We start from the raw sequence: 17,801 nt of genomic DNA, 5'->3' as shown, positions 1-17,801 counted from the left end.
AACACGTATAGTTTCGTGATTTTTTTCGATTTAATTTCATTGTTGGTATAAGCAGTTTTTCAACAAATTTACTTACAATTTTGTTTCGCTGTTCATACATTGATATTGTGACTATTCAGTCCTTAAACTGTCTATGTTGATTGTTCTACCGTTTCAGAGCTTTGCTTTTATGGATGTTGTCATCCTTGTTCATATTATCATTTTTTTAAAATAAATTAAATGAAAAATCACGAAACCTTCATATGTTTATATCTCGATAGTTTTGTGTCTACCTGTATATATCTATATTGAGCTTCAAACCCCAGTTTCTAGGGAGGGGGGGGGGGGAGGGGTTAGCCTAAAGTGGCTTCGTCTAAGGTAATTGTAGGGAGTCAACTTTTTTTGGTGGGTTCTTAGACCTGTGGTCTAAAAGTCCTAACTGTACATTTCAATGAGTTGAACCTGTTTTGGGCTATGACATTCCCCCTACTTTAATAATTTATTTCGCGCACCTGATATAGCAGCAGTAAGAACTATTTTAAACTCTTTAGTTATGACGCGGTGTTAAGCCAAGATTCGAACCTAACACCTTCCCAACGACAAGCGGATGCGCTATATACGTGTTGAGCCACAGTCCCAGATCCATTAGACTTAAACCTTCCTTGTATTAAATTCTCTGAAAATTGGTTAAGTAATTTACGAGATCTTTCTGTACATACACTCTATAATTATAAATTTTCTTGCTTTAATAACATTTCTGTCTCTCTTTTTTCTCTTCCTCCATAATCTACTTTTTTCCACGTATGTCTCTCTATCTTTCAATCTTCCGTAAGTCAACTTCTCTGTAAGGAATATTTTCTCCGATAAAAAAAACCTCCGACGGCCAAAATTTCTACTCCGTTGATAATTTTTTGTTTATAAAAAGAATAAATGTTCCAGATTTTCGTTAGTTATATTATGAGGACTAGGTACGTAATATCTTTAAGCAAGAATTTAATAGCACTATATGATTTTAAGATTCAGCTGAGGTTTTTCTAAAATCATGGTCTGTTCTCCCGTCCCTACGTAACGGTTAGCTTTTTTCGGTGATTAATAATTGTCCATTTAAGATATTCTGGTTTTTAAAAAACATTTTTAGATAACATTTTTTCTACAATATAATTATTATCTTATTCATCTTATTTTTAGAACAATGATTTCTATGACAACAAGGTTTAATATTTTCAGCGAAGAATCTCTATGATCAATTCCTATAAATGTAAATATGTTCTTTGCAACAATTTTATATTCAGTTTTGATCAGTTCTGTTTATTAAATGTTGACACACAACAAGTTTGTTCTCCCGTTTGATGCTTTTATGGATGCTGTCATCCTTGTTTTAATTATGATCTGTATTTCTGTGAAAATAAACTAGTTTTTAATTGCTATGGAAAACTGTAAAATACTTTTAAAATGTATTTAACACCTCAAAAAAATAGCAAATTTGGAATAAGTTTGATAAATGTTTTTTGCTTTTTGCTAACATAGATTTTCAAGTTTATATGAAGTTATTGGTTTCAGTGAATTTTATCTAATTAATAATTTAACCCGTCCAAGGTTTGTTCAAAAACTGAACAATGATCTAAAATCAATTGTAAAACGTTCAGAAAGGAAGATCGTTATCCATATATAAAAATAACAGGAAGTCTCTGTGTTTGACTGAAGGATCGCACTAACCACTGGACCAATATGGTTCTCCTTTACAGCGAATGTTCTAAAAGGTCCGGAGAAGGTTTATAACTATTTTGGGGAAGGTATCTCCCAAGAAAATTACCCCAAGATTGAAATTGAAACCATATCGGTTCGGTGGTTAGTGAGATCTATCCTTCGACACAAAGACGGGCAATCTATAATTTTTATATAAATAAGAATAATCATTATTACATTAATCAAATTTTATTTTTAGTTATGTAAACCTAATCTGGTTGAGTTTGATGACAACTTTACCAGAATTTACTGCAGCAGTCACCTGGAGGCTTTTTCCAGCAACCAGAAACAGACTTTATAAGGTAGACCTTGACTATCCATCTGGCCGTTTATCATTATCGAATTACCTTCTAGTAAATTCTAATTTAGTTGCACACGGATGACAACATCCATATGTAGTGAAGCACAAAAAAATCATTGTTTGGAATAGGAACAAGGAGATTTAAAGAGCATTTGTTAAAATTAAGAATCACGAAACCTTTCTCATATATTTTTTTATTTTCTAATATTTATATTTTGTAGCATGACTGACAAACGGATAAAGTAAATTACATACAGGATGCTTATTGGTATAGGGCTTCTATACATAAAAAAAATCAGCCAACTATCATGAATGACAGCTGAGAAGATCACATTTACCCCATTATGATACGGACTGACTGATTGACGGTCAGACAAAGTAAATTATAGAGTACCTTGGCTACTTACAAGGACGATTTTGTTAATAGTTGCCCACATTTAGTGATAAAGAGAAATAAAGAATATCCCCTCCCACACAAAAATTTGGCGCTTCGTGCCAATGTTCAATGCCTTTAACTTTTATAAAATCAGGTACCCCCCCCCCCAAAAAAAAACACCCGTATTTTGAGAGGGCAAATTAAACCTTCCCTATCCTCTGCAAATTTTATCTATGAATAAAGAGGGATAAAACAAAATTTTAGGGTTGGACATCCATGTAGTACATGTATTGAATATTCTATTATCTAGATGCCAATCCTCTCACGACGAGTCCCAGTATCAACACCAAAAGTAATCCTCCAACCATCACCAGAGTTTGTCACAATTCTTCCAATACCACAATTCCAACCAGAAATGGAAGACGATTTTTTCGCGCATATTCTAACGCAGCAGCAGCAGTCCAATTTCCCGCGTATACCTGAACAGACTATTAGTAATCCTATTTCAGTAAAGGTTAGTACCATATAAATGTTAAAATGGCAAGGAAAGGATACTTTTAGCAGGAAAAAACATTAAATAAAACAAGGATGACATTTTCCATATGTAGTAAAGCCTAAAAAACTATGGAATGGACAAACGGACAAAGTGAAACAAATTAACAAGCAATATTAATATAAAAAGAAGAAGCAGCTTATAGTGCCTAAAAATAATGACGTCATACAATACGTATGACCAATAATAGGCCAGTATAAATATTAATTGACCAATGGTAAAATTTATACTGGTTTATTATTAATTAATGTATTTTATCACGTCATTTTTTGATAGGCACTATAAGCTGCTTCGAAAAAAAATGATCTAAAAAGATGTATCTTAAATATATATAATATCCTATTACATTTTATTTGATATTTGAAATTGTTGTAGGATCGGAATAACATTATTGACATAATGTCAATAAATCTACCTATGAGCTTAAATGACGTAACATATCAACTTTGTATGCAATACAGTACATAGATATGTGTAACCACAAAAGTTACATAGTACGGGCGGAAATACTGTCCATGACACTCAAACGCCATGGTCCAACAACCCAGGATAACCAATACGAGCCAAATGTCTCCTTTTCTGTCCAAACAACTGGGTATTAGGTTAAGTAACACCCGTCAGACAACCAACTCTTTGATTGCACGACCTTTTGTCTGACAAGTCCTAACTGTGCATTGTAATGAGTTGCGCCTGTTTTGGGCCAAGGCATTGACCGTACTCCAACTATTATTGTCGCACACCTGACATAGTAACAGTAGGAACCATTTTTAACGTCACGACGTGGTGTTAAGATGAGATTCGAAACTAGCATCTCTACAACTATCCGCATCTCTAACTAATTGACTCACTTCCAAAAGAAAAGTTTTTTACTGCAATTAGAGTATATACTTATTTGAGTATAATTATATTCAATGCTATTATATAGAGTACTAGCTGATACGCCCCTAGAGGCCTCTAGTGGCACTTTGAATGTTTTTTTATTGAAAATATTTAATTAGAGAAATAATTGGTTTATGCTTCGTTCAAGTCTCTTTTTTGGGAAGGGGTAATTTTTTCTAGGGTTGATTTCTCTTGGGAGGGTGGTGGTAACCTCCCCCAAAATAATTATAAACCTTCCCAGGACCTATGAGAATCTACCCTGTAAATGAGAACCCAATCGGTTCAGAGGTTAGTGAGATCCTTCGGTACAAACACACAGACATCCTGTTACTTTAGTATAAGGATATTAGTGTTTATTTTAGTTGTCTTTTTTTCAATTTTCCTCATTTGATAGGAAAAAAATAAAACATTCATATTTAGATTTTTTGTAATTGCATAATGATTTTTTTATGTAATCATCCTTTTTAACAAAAATTTAATTTATATTTTTTTCAGGTTGCTTTATTGAGAGATTTATTTCTAGAATCAGCAAAATTAAAATCAAGAGCGGATCAAGTTTTACTAAAGAAAATACAGTAAGCTTTTATTCTATGAATTTAAAAATTTAAGTTTGACAACATTAGAAGCAGCAGAGAAAATCATATTCATTTTTTAAAATCTCTAACATTACAAAGCGATTTTTTTGGTCATGGGAATCTGAACAAGAAATATTAGACCACTATCAATAGCCCAGAAAAAAAAAACTTTTTCCCTTAAACGTAGCTAATGGATTTATTATAATTTGATAAATTGGAGCACGAAGCGCCGATTTTTTTAACTCTCTCCTGACATTCCATACATTTCTTTCTGTACGCATCTGATTATGGGTATATATACTATCTCAAAATTATCAACAAATATAATCAGGTTAATTTGAAATTTGAATTTCTAAACCTTAGAATAAAGTCTCCAAACCTCCCTATAAAGTTTTGAAAATTCTTTGAAAATATTCAAAACTTTTGGTTTACCATTCCCACTAAGAAGCCCCTTATTACCAAAACCAGAGGCGTGCAAAAGTTGGATGTATCCATCCTTTTGGCAAAATTAAGGTGGGTGGATAGTGTTAACCCCCCTAGGTATCAAACCACTTGACAAGGGTCTACAACCTCCTCTAATACCTCCATAATACATCCAAATTTGATAACAAGTAAAAAAAGTGACAACCCCCCTCAAATTTAAGTTGGTTATGTGATAATAAATTAGCTTTCTTCGCTAATCAATTTATAAGTCAAAAATGGTTTTTGAAGGGGGTTGGATACCTAGGAGGATGTATTCACCCCACTGACCTTAAAATTACACCCCTATTAATGTCAGTATTGCAACCACCAAAAGATTAACCAACCTCGATTTTGGTTTAGTGGGGTGTAAATAATTCTGGGATGTCAGAATTTTCAGGTGCGCTTCGCTCACCTTCCTGGCAAAACCCTGTGCATTCCACTGACCCAAATAAATCTTCCCCGACCTTAATTACATCTTTGTAGGAGATTCTAGCTTCTTTCCAGTTTTTGTTAATTAATAATTTTATTTTTTGCAGACCAGCAGATTTCAACACGTTCAGACTTGGTTAGAGCAAATCAAGAATAAAAAATCCACAAATGAAGACACAAATATTAATTAAATATTATATTTAGAATGTACCTATACCTTTTTTTATGTGATTTACATATTTAATCTTTAATAAAATTTTATTTATTCATATTTTATTAACTTATAATTATGGCATGTTAGAATTGTCCTATCGATTTCGAAATTGTCATGTGATAACTGGCATGGGTAGGTACGGGTTTGAACTAAGGGCAACTCTATAATCGTTAACGGAATGTCCGTACATCCATTAAAAACATAACCTATTTCAATTTTGTTGGCAAAATGATCTTTTGTGATATAATTATCCTATTCATTTGATTTTTCGAAAACTGATCTATAGGACAACAAAGTTCATTGATATAAGCTAAGCATCTCTCAAATAAAGTTAAAAAAAATGTAAATATTTCATAAAACAGTTTCATGTATTTAAGCAGTTTTGCGACAAATAGACTTTACATTTATATTCTGCTTATTAAGTGCTGACATTCTACAAATGTTAATTAATATTAGTTTGTCCTATATTTTTCAATTTTGCTTTAATAAATGTTGTCATCCTTGTTCATCTGATTTCCGGTTTTTGGGTTTAAAGCATCTGAATACAATTTCTAATTGCAGTAATTGGATTACCTGTATATCTACCTGCAAAAGTAGTATGATGTGTGTCTGTCTAAATGAAATTTAGCCCATCTTATTTTATTCAAATTGAAAGATCAAAATTGATTTTCCGATTATTTTTCTTTTCATTGGAGCTTTATAAATGTTGTTCTATTTTATAAAGGCTAGAAACGAAGCCGTTTTCATCATAAATGTTATTATAACTAATATTGTATGGGTGTAAATGACATAATAATTAGTTATAGATTACCAGGGTTATAGATAAAAGTAAATGTGTTATCTATAATACAAAGTAGAATGATGTCTGTCTGTCCCTCCGTCTGTCTGTCCGTTAGATAGAAGTAAATATGTTATCCTTTTATACAAGTCTATCTGTCTGTCTGTACCAAGAATCTTGCTTACTGCTGGACCGATAAGGTTCTCCGTTACAATTTAACTTTTTATAGGTCTAGAAAACTATTTCTGGAAATGGTGCCTCTACTCTCCCAAGAAAAATCACCCCTAGAAAAAAGCCCCCCTCCAAAAAAAATTGCAAATGGGGGGGGGGGGGGTTGACTTCTCCTCCCACCTCCTCAAGTGCCCCTATAGGGCTCTTGGGGCGTTACCGCTCGTCCATATATAAAAGTAACAGGATGTATGTCTGTCTCTACAATAGGATCTGCTAACCACTGAACCGATATGGTTTTCCTATACAATGTAACTTTTCATAGGTCCAGGGTGGGTTTATAACTATTTTGGGGGAAGGATATAACCATCCTCCCATGAGAAATCATCCACCTTGGGGAGTTTGCTAAAATTAAACATTTACATATCCCTATATCTCCTCAAGAATTTGGTGATTAATACCTTGACCTTGTTCTGTGTGCTATAATAACTCATTTTTACACCAACAGAGACATTTAGTCTGAAATAGTAATACATCGTTTATTAGCACAGCAATACCAAGCTAACAAAATTTATAAGACAAAAACGGCACTATCACTTAAAGTACCCTCTTAACCACTGATAACCCACCCCCATTTCTCCTCACAAGATTAATGCCACCCGCAGCGGTAAGGCATAACTATTTTCTGCATTATGCCTGTGCATAGACATAATGTTTTCGTATGGATGAGAACCGGTTTTAATCCACCTGATATTAATCGGTTTAAATAAATACGAGAATAGTTATATAGAATGTACAATTATAAGAATAAAACCTTCGGCACCTCGGGGCTAAAAAACTGGTTTTATTCTTATGATTGTACATTTTTATATTCGTAGAAAGCTGGATATAATACGATACTAGACATAGTTTTTTTCGTATGGATAAGAACCGGTTCCTATCCACCGAGTTCGAATGAATACGAGAAAAGACTATTATCATCTTTAGAGGTTTGCGAGATCTCAACATATAAAAAAAGCCTTGCAACTTTACATGAATAGAATTTAGTAAAAAAAATTTTTAAATTAAAAAATTTGCTTATTCAAGCTTCTCACTTAAGTTTTGAAACATACGTCAGTAAACAAGAGGAAATGAGACAGTCTTTAAAGCTAGCCTACTAAATCGGTTATGCCTTTATTAACAATATGCTGTCGGGTTTAAGTCTATAAACTAGGTTTACAACGTTGTGAGCATCTTTTAGTTACGCATATGAACATAATTGTCCTTGTTTTAAGCATGCCTGTCCATGCACGAACATAAAGTTAAGAAACTCAACAGAGATTCCTGAGTGGAGTGTTTCTTAATTGTTATGTGGTATCCGCCGAGGATAAATGGCAGACACCGGAGTTCAATTAGATTACGGCAGTGTGACAGACGTGGACACCTTACTATAGAGAAGCTACGCTTCTCTAGCTTTCACTAGATAATGATCAACATCTATTTTCAGTTGTCACTTTATTGAAGGGTTAAGATATACTAAAGCTATATACAACAAACATTAACTACAATGGATAGGAATAAATAATCATAACATAAAAGCATTGTAATACATATACAATAGTCAGTTTGGGCAATCATGAGTCCCCATCCCTGGAAAGGGTGGGGGGAATTAAGAATACAGTTAACCATAATATAAATACATATGGATTAGGAATAAAGATAGTTAAAGATAAATCATACAGTAAAACATAGGTAATTGCAATGGTTAGGTAGATGGCTATCCCTGTCTGGGGCAGGCAGGATAGCCCATGGAGCAGCACAATAGGTAGATAAGCATAGAGGGGTTGAGTGGTCGGTCTGGGTACTAAAGAGGGAAGGTTTGATGATTACTTGTGACAACAACAGTCTGTGTGGGGGTGATCCTATCAGGTGAGGGCAGGTTTAGATCCTTTATCCTCAGGGTTGAGGTGGTGCTGATAACTTGGTGGTTGAAGGGGAAGGTTCCGGTGCTTAAGATGGGAGAGGGAGGGGTAACACCCCCTCCCTCCATTTGCAGGACAACTGAGGGATGAAACCAGTACCGTTATCTGACATATTTTCAGGTGGCTTTATAATTGTAGAACAACAGGATTTAGCTAGGTGCGTAGCATCACTATAATGTCTTGGTTTCTGCATGGTCCAGAGCTGCCGCATACCACAACTCTCCCCTCGGAAGGCTGGAGGGGTTGTCTGCACCGCCAGACTTCCGACAGTGGTTGCGGCCTTCAGTTTGTTGTCCTTGTGGAATGGGTCCGCCAGGATACCAGTTGCTGGATGGTGGTGGACTCCAGCCCTCCCCAGGTCTAACGGAATCGGCTATATCTGCTGGAATAGCTGGTCCTGTTGGATATTCTGGCCGTTGGATGTGTACCTCTGAGGCCACCCTGGCAACCTCCAGGAGTGGCACAGCACATGAGGGGGCTTGGACCAACAGCCGCCTGGTATACACCTCTTCAGGTTTCTCCACTGGGCTGGTGGTCTCCATCGTGTTGGTCACCTTGCTGCTGGCAGGCTGGCTACTGGATGCAGGCGCAGTTTCTTCGCCCTCGGGGCTGGTCAGGTTCATTCGGCTTCCAGGGTCTCTGTCAACGCGGGCAGGTGGTGGTTGCCATACTGTAGGAGCGTTGCCTCCTTCAGGCTCATTCTGGACATTGGCAGGGTGGTGCATGGCAGTCCGACCTGCGGGGTAGGGAAAGGTAGCAGTCCATCCTTTATGCCGGAGGCTGTCTTGGATCTGCAAGGGTGGCTCCGCTCTAGTTGGCTGGGAGACAGGCCCATCCACGGCCACTGCTGCTGGTAGACTGGAGGCACAAGGCTCCGGATTTCCTCCCCTAGCCTGAAGGGGTCCAGGCACATTGTCTCCATCTTGGGTAGACATAATTGTTGGGGATCCTCTACTTCTATGGGTAGGCTCGGCACTTGGCACATCTAGTGGTGTTACTCCCCAGGCAGCGGTCAAAGCTTCTTCAGTTTGGCTGGTAATGGCTGATATCCTGGCTCCTGGGGCAGATGCAGGGGGCGCAGGCAAGTTTGGCCCAGCCCAAACTTCCTGGTACACCAGTGCAATACAATTACCTTGGCTTGGTTGAGGGAGGTAGACAGCTGGATGCAGTTGAGGGTGAGGGACAGCTGGACCCTCCCTGCTGGCTGGGGGCTCTGGCTGACTGGGGGTGACGGGTGTCACCCCTTCCTCTGGGGCTGCGGGCTCATTCCGGGGTCCAGGTATCTCGGTGGCGGCGACGGTTGTCGCCCCAGGCACCAGTGTGGGGGCGCTGGATAGCACCCCCCAGTCTTCACAGGGGTCCAGGTCTCTCGGTGGCGGCGACGGTTGTCGCCCCAGGCACCAGCGTGGGGCGCTGGATAGCACCCCCCAGTCTTCACAGGTGGCGGCGACGGTTGTCGCCCCAGACATCAGCTTGGTGGTGCAGGGAAGCACCTCTCGTTCCTTCCAGGTGGCGACGCCGGTTGGCGTCCCATACATCGACTCAGACTCGCTGGGTAGCGCCCCTCGGCTCTTGCTGGGGGCGACAGGGGTTACGGACACCGGTCCCCTGTGATTGAGGCTGAGGTCCAGGCCAACCCGGTTGGGTTCAGCCGCTCCTCCCAGCACGTTGATCCTGGCCACTATGGTCCCAATCTGAGACACAGACTCCTGGGTAGCCGCGGCCCCAGCGGCGGCAGCTAATTGGGGTGACGGCTGGGCATCTCCCTCCAGGTGGACCTGGGTGGCAGACTGGTTGCATGCAGGTTGTTGGGCGGCCTGGTGTTTCTTCATTGCTTGGTCCCAACCGGTTCTACACTTGGCGGCTGTGTGGCCGTTGAAGCGGCAGCGCCCCTTCGTCCAGCTGGGTCCCATCAGGCCGGCTTCCCCAGGGTGTATCAACCTGCCAGGTCTCTCCTCCTCCAGTTGGGGCACCAGCTGACAAACAGGGTCTCCCCTACTAGGGGTCAGGCGGTGCTGGGCTGCTTGTGGTGGCCCCTTGGTTACATTCAGCCTCCTCCCCATACACACAGGTTCCTTCCATCCAACAGCGGCTCTCCTCCCCTGGGTGGCGAGGCCAGCCTCGGCCTTAGCTTCTGCAGGTGCTTCTCCACATGAGGGATCCTCCCTCTGGGTATGCCAGGTAGTTGGTAGCAAAGGCCGTTGATGGTGCCAGTCGGAAAGGGGGCTATGAGCTCTGGGGGGTACCTGTGGCCAGTGTGTGGACAGGTACCCACTGGTGGACCAGCAAGGCCCAGAAGATGCCATACTGATGGTAGCCTGGGCTGTATTCCGGACTGTCAGCCGACTGTTGGTAGCCACCTGAGTTGGGCCAGAGTTGCCAGCTGGTATTGCGTCCCTGCCAGGCTCCGTCAGCTGCTGGTGGGGAGCCCCTGCGGTGGTTCTGGTTTTGGCAGGTGGTGGCCTTCTTATTGACTCCCCTAGTTTGAGCTCTGCATCCTGGTGGGCCTCCATCTTCAGCAGCATGGAGGAACTTGGCTGGGACATGTGCAGTGGTTCAACAAAGTAGCGGCATCTGGTCTTGGAGTGTGGGGGGACAGCCTCACTGCTGCGGGTCAACCCTGCTCCCTCCGTGCTGGGTAAAGTCTTCCACTGCGGCAGGTCACCAGCCCCCATCCTTAGGCCGGTCCCCAGTCGTTCCATGCCTGGGGGCTCCCAGGGAGGCTTGGGTGGCGGCTCCCCCACCCCCAGGTACGCGTCGGGCATCTGGGTGAAGGGCCTATTCCCCTGGGACAGCTCCCCATCCTCCAGATTGGGGAGGCCAGTGCCAGGGAGGACCTTTCCACCCCAGAAACAGGTGGTACTGGCCCTAGGGCTGGGCCCCTTTGGAGTCTCAGTTCTGGTAATAGTGTCCATCTTGGGGCTGGCCACTAAGTTTCTGAAGCTTGTCACCTTCTCATTAGGCTCAGTTGCATCGTTCAACACCCCCAGGGGGACACCTACAGGTTCAGCAATCCCCAGTCCAGTATCGCTATTTCTCGTACGTTGAGCACCAACTGAACAGGAGCTGTGCAGCGGACATTCAGTCATCCTTCCAGACAAGGGCATCTCAGGGACCAGGGGTCTGTGACCTGGCATGTGTTTGATGTTCACTGTACTCAACACAGTAGGCCAAAGTGATAACAGGAGCAGTATCTTGTAGATATAGGAGCAGAGTAGAGTAGCCGCACCGCAAGGAGGTTCGAGCCGGCTCACCCCTAGTATAAATACTATAGCTGTGTAATTAGGGTGGTAGTCCACGTAGCCGTAGGCTCGGTCCTCCTGGCTCAAGAGTTTCTGTGGCTGGCGCGCCCCCATGATAAGTAGCAGGGGGTTGGTCTGTTTGTGCCAGCGTCTTGTTTAACTGTTGAGCCTGAGTTGTTCTCCTTTCCAGTATAGCTCTTGATTTCTGTGGTAACCAGCGGATCTTAGCTTAAAGGTAACAGGGAATATGTTAGGTATCCCCAGATGTCTCTAGGAGCGTATCCGCTAGTAGATATATGGATAGGTAGGCTATCTATATATATACATGGCTACACGCCCATATATATATATACGTGTATAGGAATATCCCCAGAGCTAGCTAGCTTTTCCTCCTTGCTCCAAAAAAAATCACGCTTCCTCTGTATATAGTTCACAACTATGAAGGTCGATGGTCCAGGTACACACCACCACTGCCCAGTGTGGGGCAGCAAGTCAGGCTATGTCCACAGGGTGGGCGTACTTTCGTTCAGTTACCATATCAGTTTCCAGTGTTGTTTGGTGAGGTTAGTATTCACTTACTTGTACCCATGGTACAAAAAAAACAACCTTATTTATCACTTGGGTATTTATATATACATATATTTGCTTCACTAACCATTCAGCTTTGAAGTAGGGTTGGCAGGCTAGGAAGATGTTGAGGGTCTGAGCGGGTTTAAGGAACTGGTTTAGTTTTCCTTATCACACTGTAGACAGGGAGGGAGGAGCTTGCAAGTGTTTCTCCTAAAAAAATATCTATGATGTATGCTATAGAATGGCCCCTCTCCTGTGTGGGTGTGTGTGTGTGTGTGTGTGTGGAATCTCCTGTCCTTGTAACGCGCGTCCGCGCCGTCAAATCCGCGCACACGGGGAAAACGCGCTCTCACCCCTCAACTCGCTCTCTCATTGGTCCGCTTCGTCCGTTGGATTTATGATATTTTCCGCACTCTGTTGCGCTATCCGTGAATGGCGCTCTGTGTGTCCGATCGCTAGCCCCACACTACAGACGGACTTAGTCTAGTGTGGGTAGGAAGGGGGAAGCGCGTGAGGGGACGGGGGTAACTCCGTCCGTTCCCCCTGTGAGGGAGGGGGGTAACTGTGTGCTGGTGTAATAGGACCTTTTCTTCTTAATCCTAGGTTTATCTATTATATCACCCTGATTGTATTTGCCTTCAATGGAGAGGGGCCCCTCCCCTTCCCTTGGAATAAGGGGTGTATTGTTGTTGTTGTGATGTGGGCTTGAGATTGTTTTGATTGTATATCAGGGTCTTTATTATGTTACACCTAGCTTCTATTTCTGTCCTTATCACAATTGCATAACAGATTTGTTTACCAACTCTGTTCTATTTTTAGCTGGTATCACAATACACAATAATCCAAGCCTGTTCTATTCTTAGATTTATCACAACACAACAATTTGTTTGCCAAGCTTTGCTCATAAATCTATTGTTTGGCCATCACACTAGGGTGGTAATCCCTGAAAATGTGATATAATATCTGTTTTCTAGATGGGTGGCTGCATTGTAGCCTCTCAGGATACTCGGGGTTGACGTAGTTTTTCTCTGTTCTGGTGCACTACACTCGTATGTTAGCTCGCAGCTTGCAGCTATGTGGCATGTTTCAGCCTATCGGCGGCAGGGAATGTCCCGTCCTGCTAGCGCCGCTTGCAGCTATGTGGCGTGTTTCAGCCTATCGGCGGCAGGGAATTTCCCGTCCTGCTAGCGCCGCTTATCCAAATCCAGCTGATGGCGGCAGGGAATGTCCCGTCCTGCTAGCGCCACTGGTTCGGATCCTGCTATCTCTTGCAGTAAAATTGGCCTATTTTCAGCCGTTTACACTTATTTGGCTTGTTTCAGCCGGTCCGCAGGCCTGTTTCAGCCCTTTTGGCGCTCAATTCTCCGTTAGATATCAGCGCTGCTCGCGGTTATTCATCAAATTTCGCTGTCTCGCTTCCACAACTGCCGGATGCAGAGTTAAACTTTGCTGTCCAGGGTGGGTAATTCAGGTTGCTTGCGTCAGTTTTGCCAGATTCACTGCTGGGAGTACCTTAGCCTCAGATGCGCGTCTGCTCTACACTTGTGGTTCGCCGTAATCTCACACAGCTGTCACCAAAGTTGTGGTATCCGCCGAGGATAAATGGCAGACACCGGAGTTCAATTAGATTACGGCAGTGTGACAGACGTGGACACCTTACTATAGAGAAGCTACGCTTCTCTAGCTTTCACTAGATAATGATCAACATCTATTTTCAGTTGTCACTTTATTGAAGGGTTAAGATATACTAAAGCTATATACAACAAACATTAACTACAATGGATAGGAATAAATAATCATAACATAAAAGCATTGTAATACATATACAATAGTCAGTTTGGGCAATCATGAGTCCCCATCCCTGGAAAGGGTGGGGGGAATTAAGAATACAGTTAACCATAATATAAATACATATGGATTAGGAATAAAGATAGTTAAAGATAAATCATACAGTAAAACATAGGTAATTGCAATGGTTAGGTAGATGGCTATCCCTGTCTGGGGCAGGCAGGATAGCCCATGGAGCAGCACAATAGGTAGATAAGCATAGAGGGGTTGAGTGGTCGGTCTGGGTACTAAAGAGGGAAGGTTTGATGATTACTTGTGACAACAACAGTCTGTGTGGGGGTGATCCTATCAGGTGAGGGCAGGTTTAGATCCTTTATCCTCAGGGTTGAGGTGGTGCTGATAACTTGGTGGTTGAAGGGGAAGGTTCCGGTGCTTAAGATGGGAGAGGGAGGGGTAACACCCCCTCCCTCCATTTGCAGGACAACTGAGGGATGAAACCAGTACCGTTATCTGACATATTTTCAGGTGGCTTTATAATTGTAGAACAACAGGATTTAGCTAGGTGCGTAGCATCACTATAATGTCTTGGTTTCTGCATGGTCCAGAGCTGCCGCATACCACAGTTACACTTTAAACTGACCATTATTAACAATAACAAGGATTAATATGTCCATATGTAGTGCAGAATATATCATCCTATTATATAAAGTAGTAAGCATTTTCGTCTGTAGCGTAACCGATATGGTTCTTCTTTACAGTGAAGCTTCTTATAGGTCCCGGGATGGTTTTAGGCTATTTTTATGCCCTTTAATATCCTTCGAATATAGAGCCCATAGATGCTAGGGGCGCAACCGCTAGTCATGAATTTGTAATTACTGCTTAGAAGTTGTGGACAATTGTAGAAGTGTTTGTTCATGAGTTTAATTCTGTACCGATTAATCTACAATTTCTTTGAAAGTTTATTATTTGTATGTATAATCTAAAACGACTTTTTATTGTTTAAAATATAAAAATGAAGACCTATTATATGTTTATAAATTCTCTTTGGTTTAACACCTTTTATAAATTAATTCTATTTTTCCCCATAATATATAAACGCCTATATAAAGCATTTACTAAATTTAATATAACCGATAGGTCTTACAATTTTACTCCCATACTCGAGTTTTATAACATAGAGTGTAGAAACATACAGTGAGGGAGGGGACATTAGACTGTAAATCACACTGGTACCCAAAGTTTATAACCATGTTTTCTTATTCATTGGTTCGAATTTTGATATTTTAAATGAATTTTGATTGGTTGGTCCGAAACTTGTAGTGGCCAAACTTTTCAACTAATAAATAGCATTTATAAAGATGATAATTTTGTTTATCATTATTGGGGATGGTTATTAATTTATCGTCCATTGTCTTGTCCCATAATATCCTTGAGAAATATTCAGGGATGGAACAATGGATATAAAATTATTTTTTATTACAATGTTGACAACTTTTTGGGGGTTACAACTTTTTGGGGCTGGTTTTCATGCTTTAATGGAATGAACACAAAAATGTCATAATCTGTTCATATTTCAAAATTAATATACATAGAATGGCGATTATATTTAATTTTTAGCCCGTGCCTTCGGCACCTCGGGGCTAAAAAACTATTTTTAATCTTATAATTGTACATTCTATATCCGCGGAAAGCCGTTTATAATACGATGAAAGAAATAACTATTATATATCCAAACAAAATTTGAAGTAATTTTTACTGTATATAATTTTTTTTTATCAACTTTATAAAAACTTTAATATCGGGTATCTTGAAATCTAAATTAATGTTTGGTCCATTTAGCCATACTTCTCAGAGAGAGAGAGAGGACAATGGGTTGTTTATTAAACTAGTCCCCAAAGTTTATAATAACGTTTCTTTATTCGTTGGCTTAACAACTTTAAGGACTTTTATTGAATTTTGATTGGTTGATTCATTAGGTTAAGTGTTCAAACGTTTCAACCACTAATTTTAATCTACAGAGGTGGCAATTTTGTGTATTTTCATTGGGGATGTACATCAATTTATCGTCCATTGTCTTATCTCTTTGAGATCCCTGCATACTTTCAGACTATTCGGCGATAAGCAAATTCAGGGTCAGATTTTGTACAGTAATATTTTCAAGCTTTCAGATATTTATTTTAGAAAGTTTTATTCACAGTGATTTTCAAAGCCAAATATCAACAAAACATATGTACGTATCTTCTCCTTGAAGCGCTACTTTTCTAGTCCAGTCGTTCAAATAAACACTGTTAGGGCCTTTCTATAAAACAGACGCTATAAACTTAATTTTTTTTATATTTACTTATTTTAAATTGTTATTATTCTAAGAAAACCATAAGCTTAGATTATATTCATTCAACATTTTCAGAAGAAACTTTCTTTAAGATAATAAGAAACAAGGATGACAACATTCATATTTGCAATTTCTATAAAAGATTATGAATTCTACGGAATGTACGAAACGGTTGGGCCAATGTAGGTTTTTTTTTCTCAGGGAAGCTTCTTATGTGGCTAGTTCACAAACAACTTTTAGAGATCGACCAATTTATTCTGTAGGTCAACCTAAACAAGTACAACTAACAAATGCCTTTATAAAATCGGTCAACCTAAAGCTTCTTTAGGTCAACCTTTGTCTTTTGTTCACTAGGCTATGGTCGTGCTTAGGTTTTATGTCATTTCCTAGAGAATATAAATATGACCTTCCATGTCTTACAGACTTATCTTACTTGTATAATTTGTTGCAAGGAATTAGGGAATAATAATCCTAGTATATAAAGTAGTAAGCGTTTTTGTCTGTCGCGAAGGATCTCGCTAACCGCTGAACCGATATTGATCTCATTTACAGTGAAGTTTCTTATAGGTCCTGGGAAGGTTTTAAACTATTTTTGGGGAGAGTGTCTTCAGCCCCCTCCCCCCCCCCCTAAAAAAATATTGTTTACTCTATTAAAACTCAAATTTAAAATGGGATGTTGTCGACTTTTCACCCCTCTACTTAAGTGCCCCTAGAGGCTTCTAGGGGGCGTAGCCGCTAGTAGTTATATATCGCATCATATCTTAGCTTTCCGAGGAAAAATAAAAAAAAATAAAACCAGTTTTGTTAGATCCTAGGGGACTAAGGCCCAGGCTAACAAGACTGGTATTAATTTAATGATTTTTATTTTAACATTCGTAGAAAATTGTCAGTAATACGATTTTTAAATGATTCTTCATTATGATTGAGATCTGGTTCTTATCCAACGGATATTAATCGGTTTAGAAGTCTCACTGGAATAATTGTTCTTTCGTCAATGCAATATGTGGGTTTTATCAAAACAACAAAAAAATTTTTAGATGCACAGCCTCTCTATAAGTATTCTTTCCTTGATGGCACTTTCCATAAGAAGTGTTTTATACCAATATTAAAGTAAATTCTATTTTAGTGCCTTTAGAGCCAGAGCCATTGAAGAATATTGATGATGATCTCTCGGCGGCTTGGTGTCGCTTCAAGTTCAAGGCCTCTCACCGCCACCCGGAAACATACTCCAGGTTTTATTATAGCCGTGTAAAGCGTCCATTCACCCAATAGATAAACAACCCTTTGATACCTTTGTCTTAGAAGTCCTAACTGTGCATGGTAATGAGTTTCGCCTGTTATGGGCAGAGGTGCCCCCACTCTAACTATTCATGTCGTGCACCTGACCTAAAAGCACTAGAAACCATTTTTAACGTCTGCCAGAGCCACAGTTGAGCCACAGTTTAGTG

The 17,801-nt window shown here is 40.3% G+C and overlaps 2 protein-coding genes across 3 annotated transcripts in view; one reads left to right on the top strand and one right to left on the bottom strand.

The window, feature by feature from the left end:
- Positions 1–17,801, bottom strand: part of Tudor-SN (Staphylococcal nuclease domain-containing protein 1) — a 472,363-nt gene that overhangs the window by 109,584 nt on the left and 344,978 nt on the right. The gene's annotated exons all lie outside the window — the stretch shown is intronic.
- LOC145320254 (uncharacterized) lies at positions 790–6,027 on the top strand. The gene is made up of 5 exons (XM_080162683.1): positions 790–947; positions 1,925–2,027; positions 2,713–2,916; positions 4,330–4,409; positions 5,408–6,027. Exons 1-5 carry the CDS (start codon positions 910–912, stop codon positions 5,439–5,441), a joined length of 459 nt encoding a protein of 152 aa, XP_080018809.1. The 5' UTR covers positions 790–909; the 3' UTR covers positions 5,442–6,027.

The sequence above is a fragment of the Acartia tonsa genome, chromosome 5, assembly GCF_053477335.1.
Source record: "Acartia tonsa isolate MP-2025a chromosome 5, ASM5347733v1, whole genome shotgun sequence".
Classification (NCBI taxonomy): Eukaryota; Metazoa; Arthropoda; class Copepoda; order Calanoida; family Acartiidae; genus Acartia; species Acartia tonsa.
This window is presented reverse-complemented; position numbering and strand designations above follow the sequence as displayed.

What these genes read in the sequence shown, in the direction of transcription:
- LOC145320254 (XM_080162683.1), top strand. Translation starts at nt 910, where the DNA reads ATGTTCCAGATTTTCGTTAGTTATATTATGAGGACTAG. An exon ending in AGTTATATTATGAGGACTAG is followed by an intron (nt 948 to 1,924) that starts GTACGTAATATC and finishes TTTTATTTTTAG; the next exon opens with TTATGTAAACCTAATCTGGT. An exon ending in GTAATCCTATTTCAGTAAAG is followed by an intron (nt 2,917 to 4,329) that starts GTTAGTACCATA and finishes TATTTTTTTCAG; the next exon opens with GTTGCTTTATTGAGAGATTT.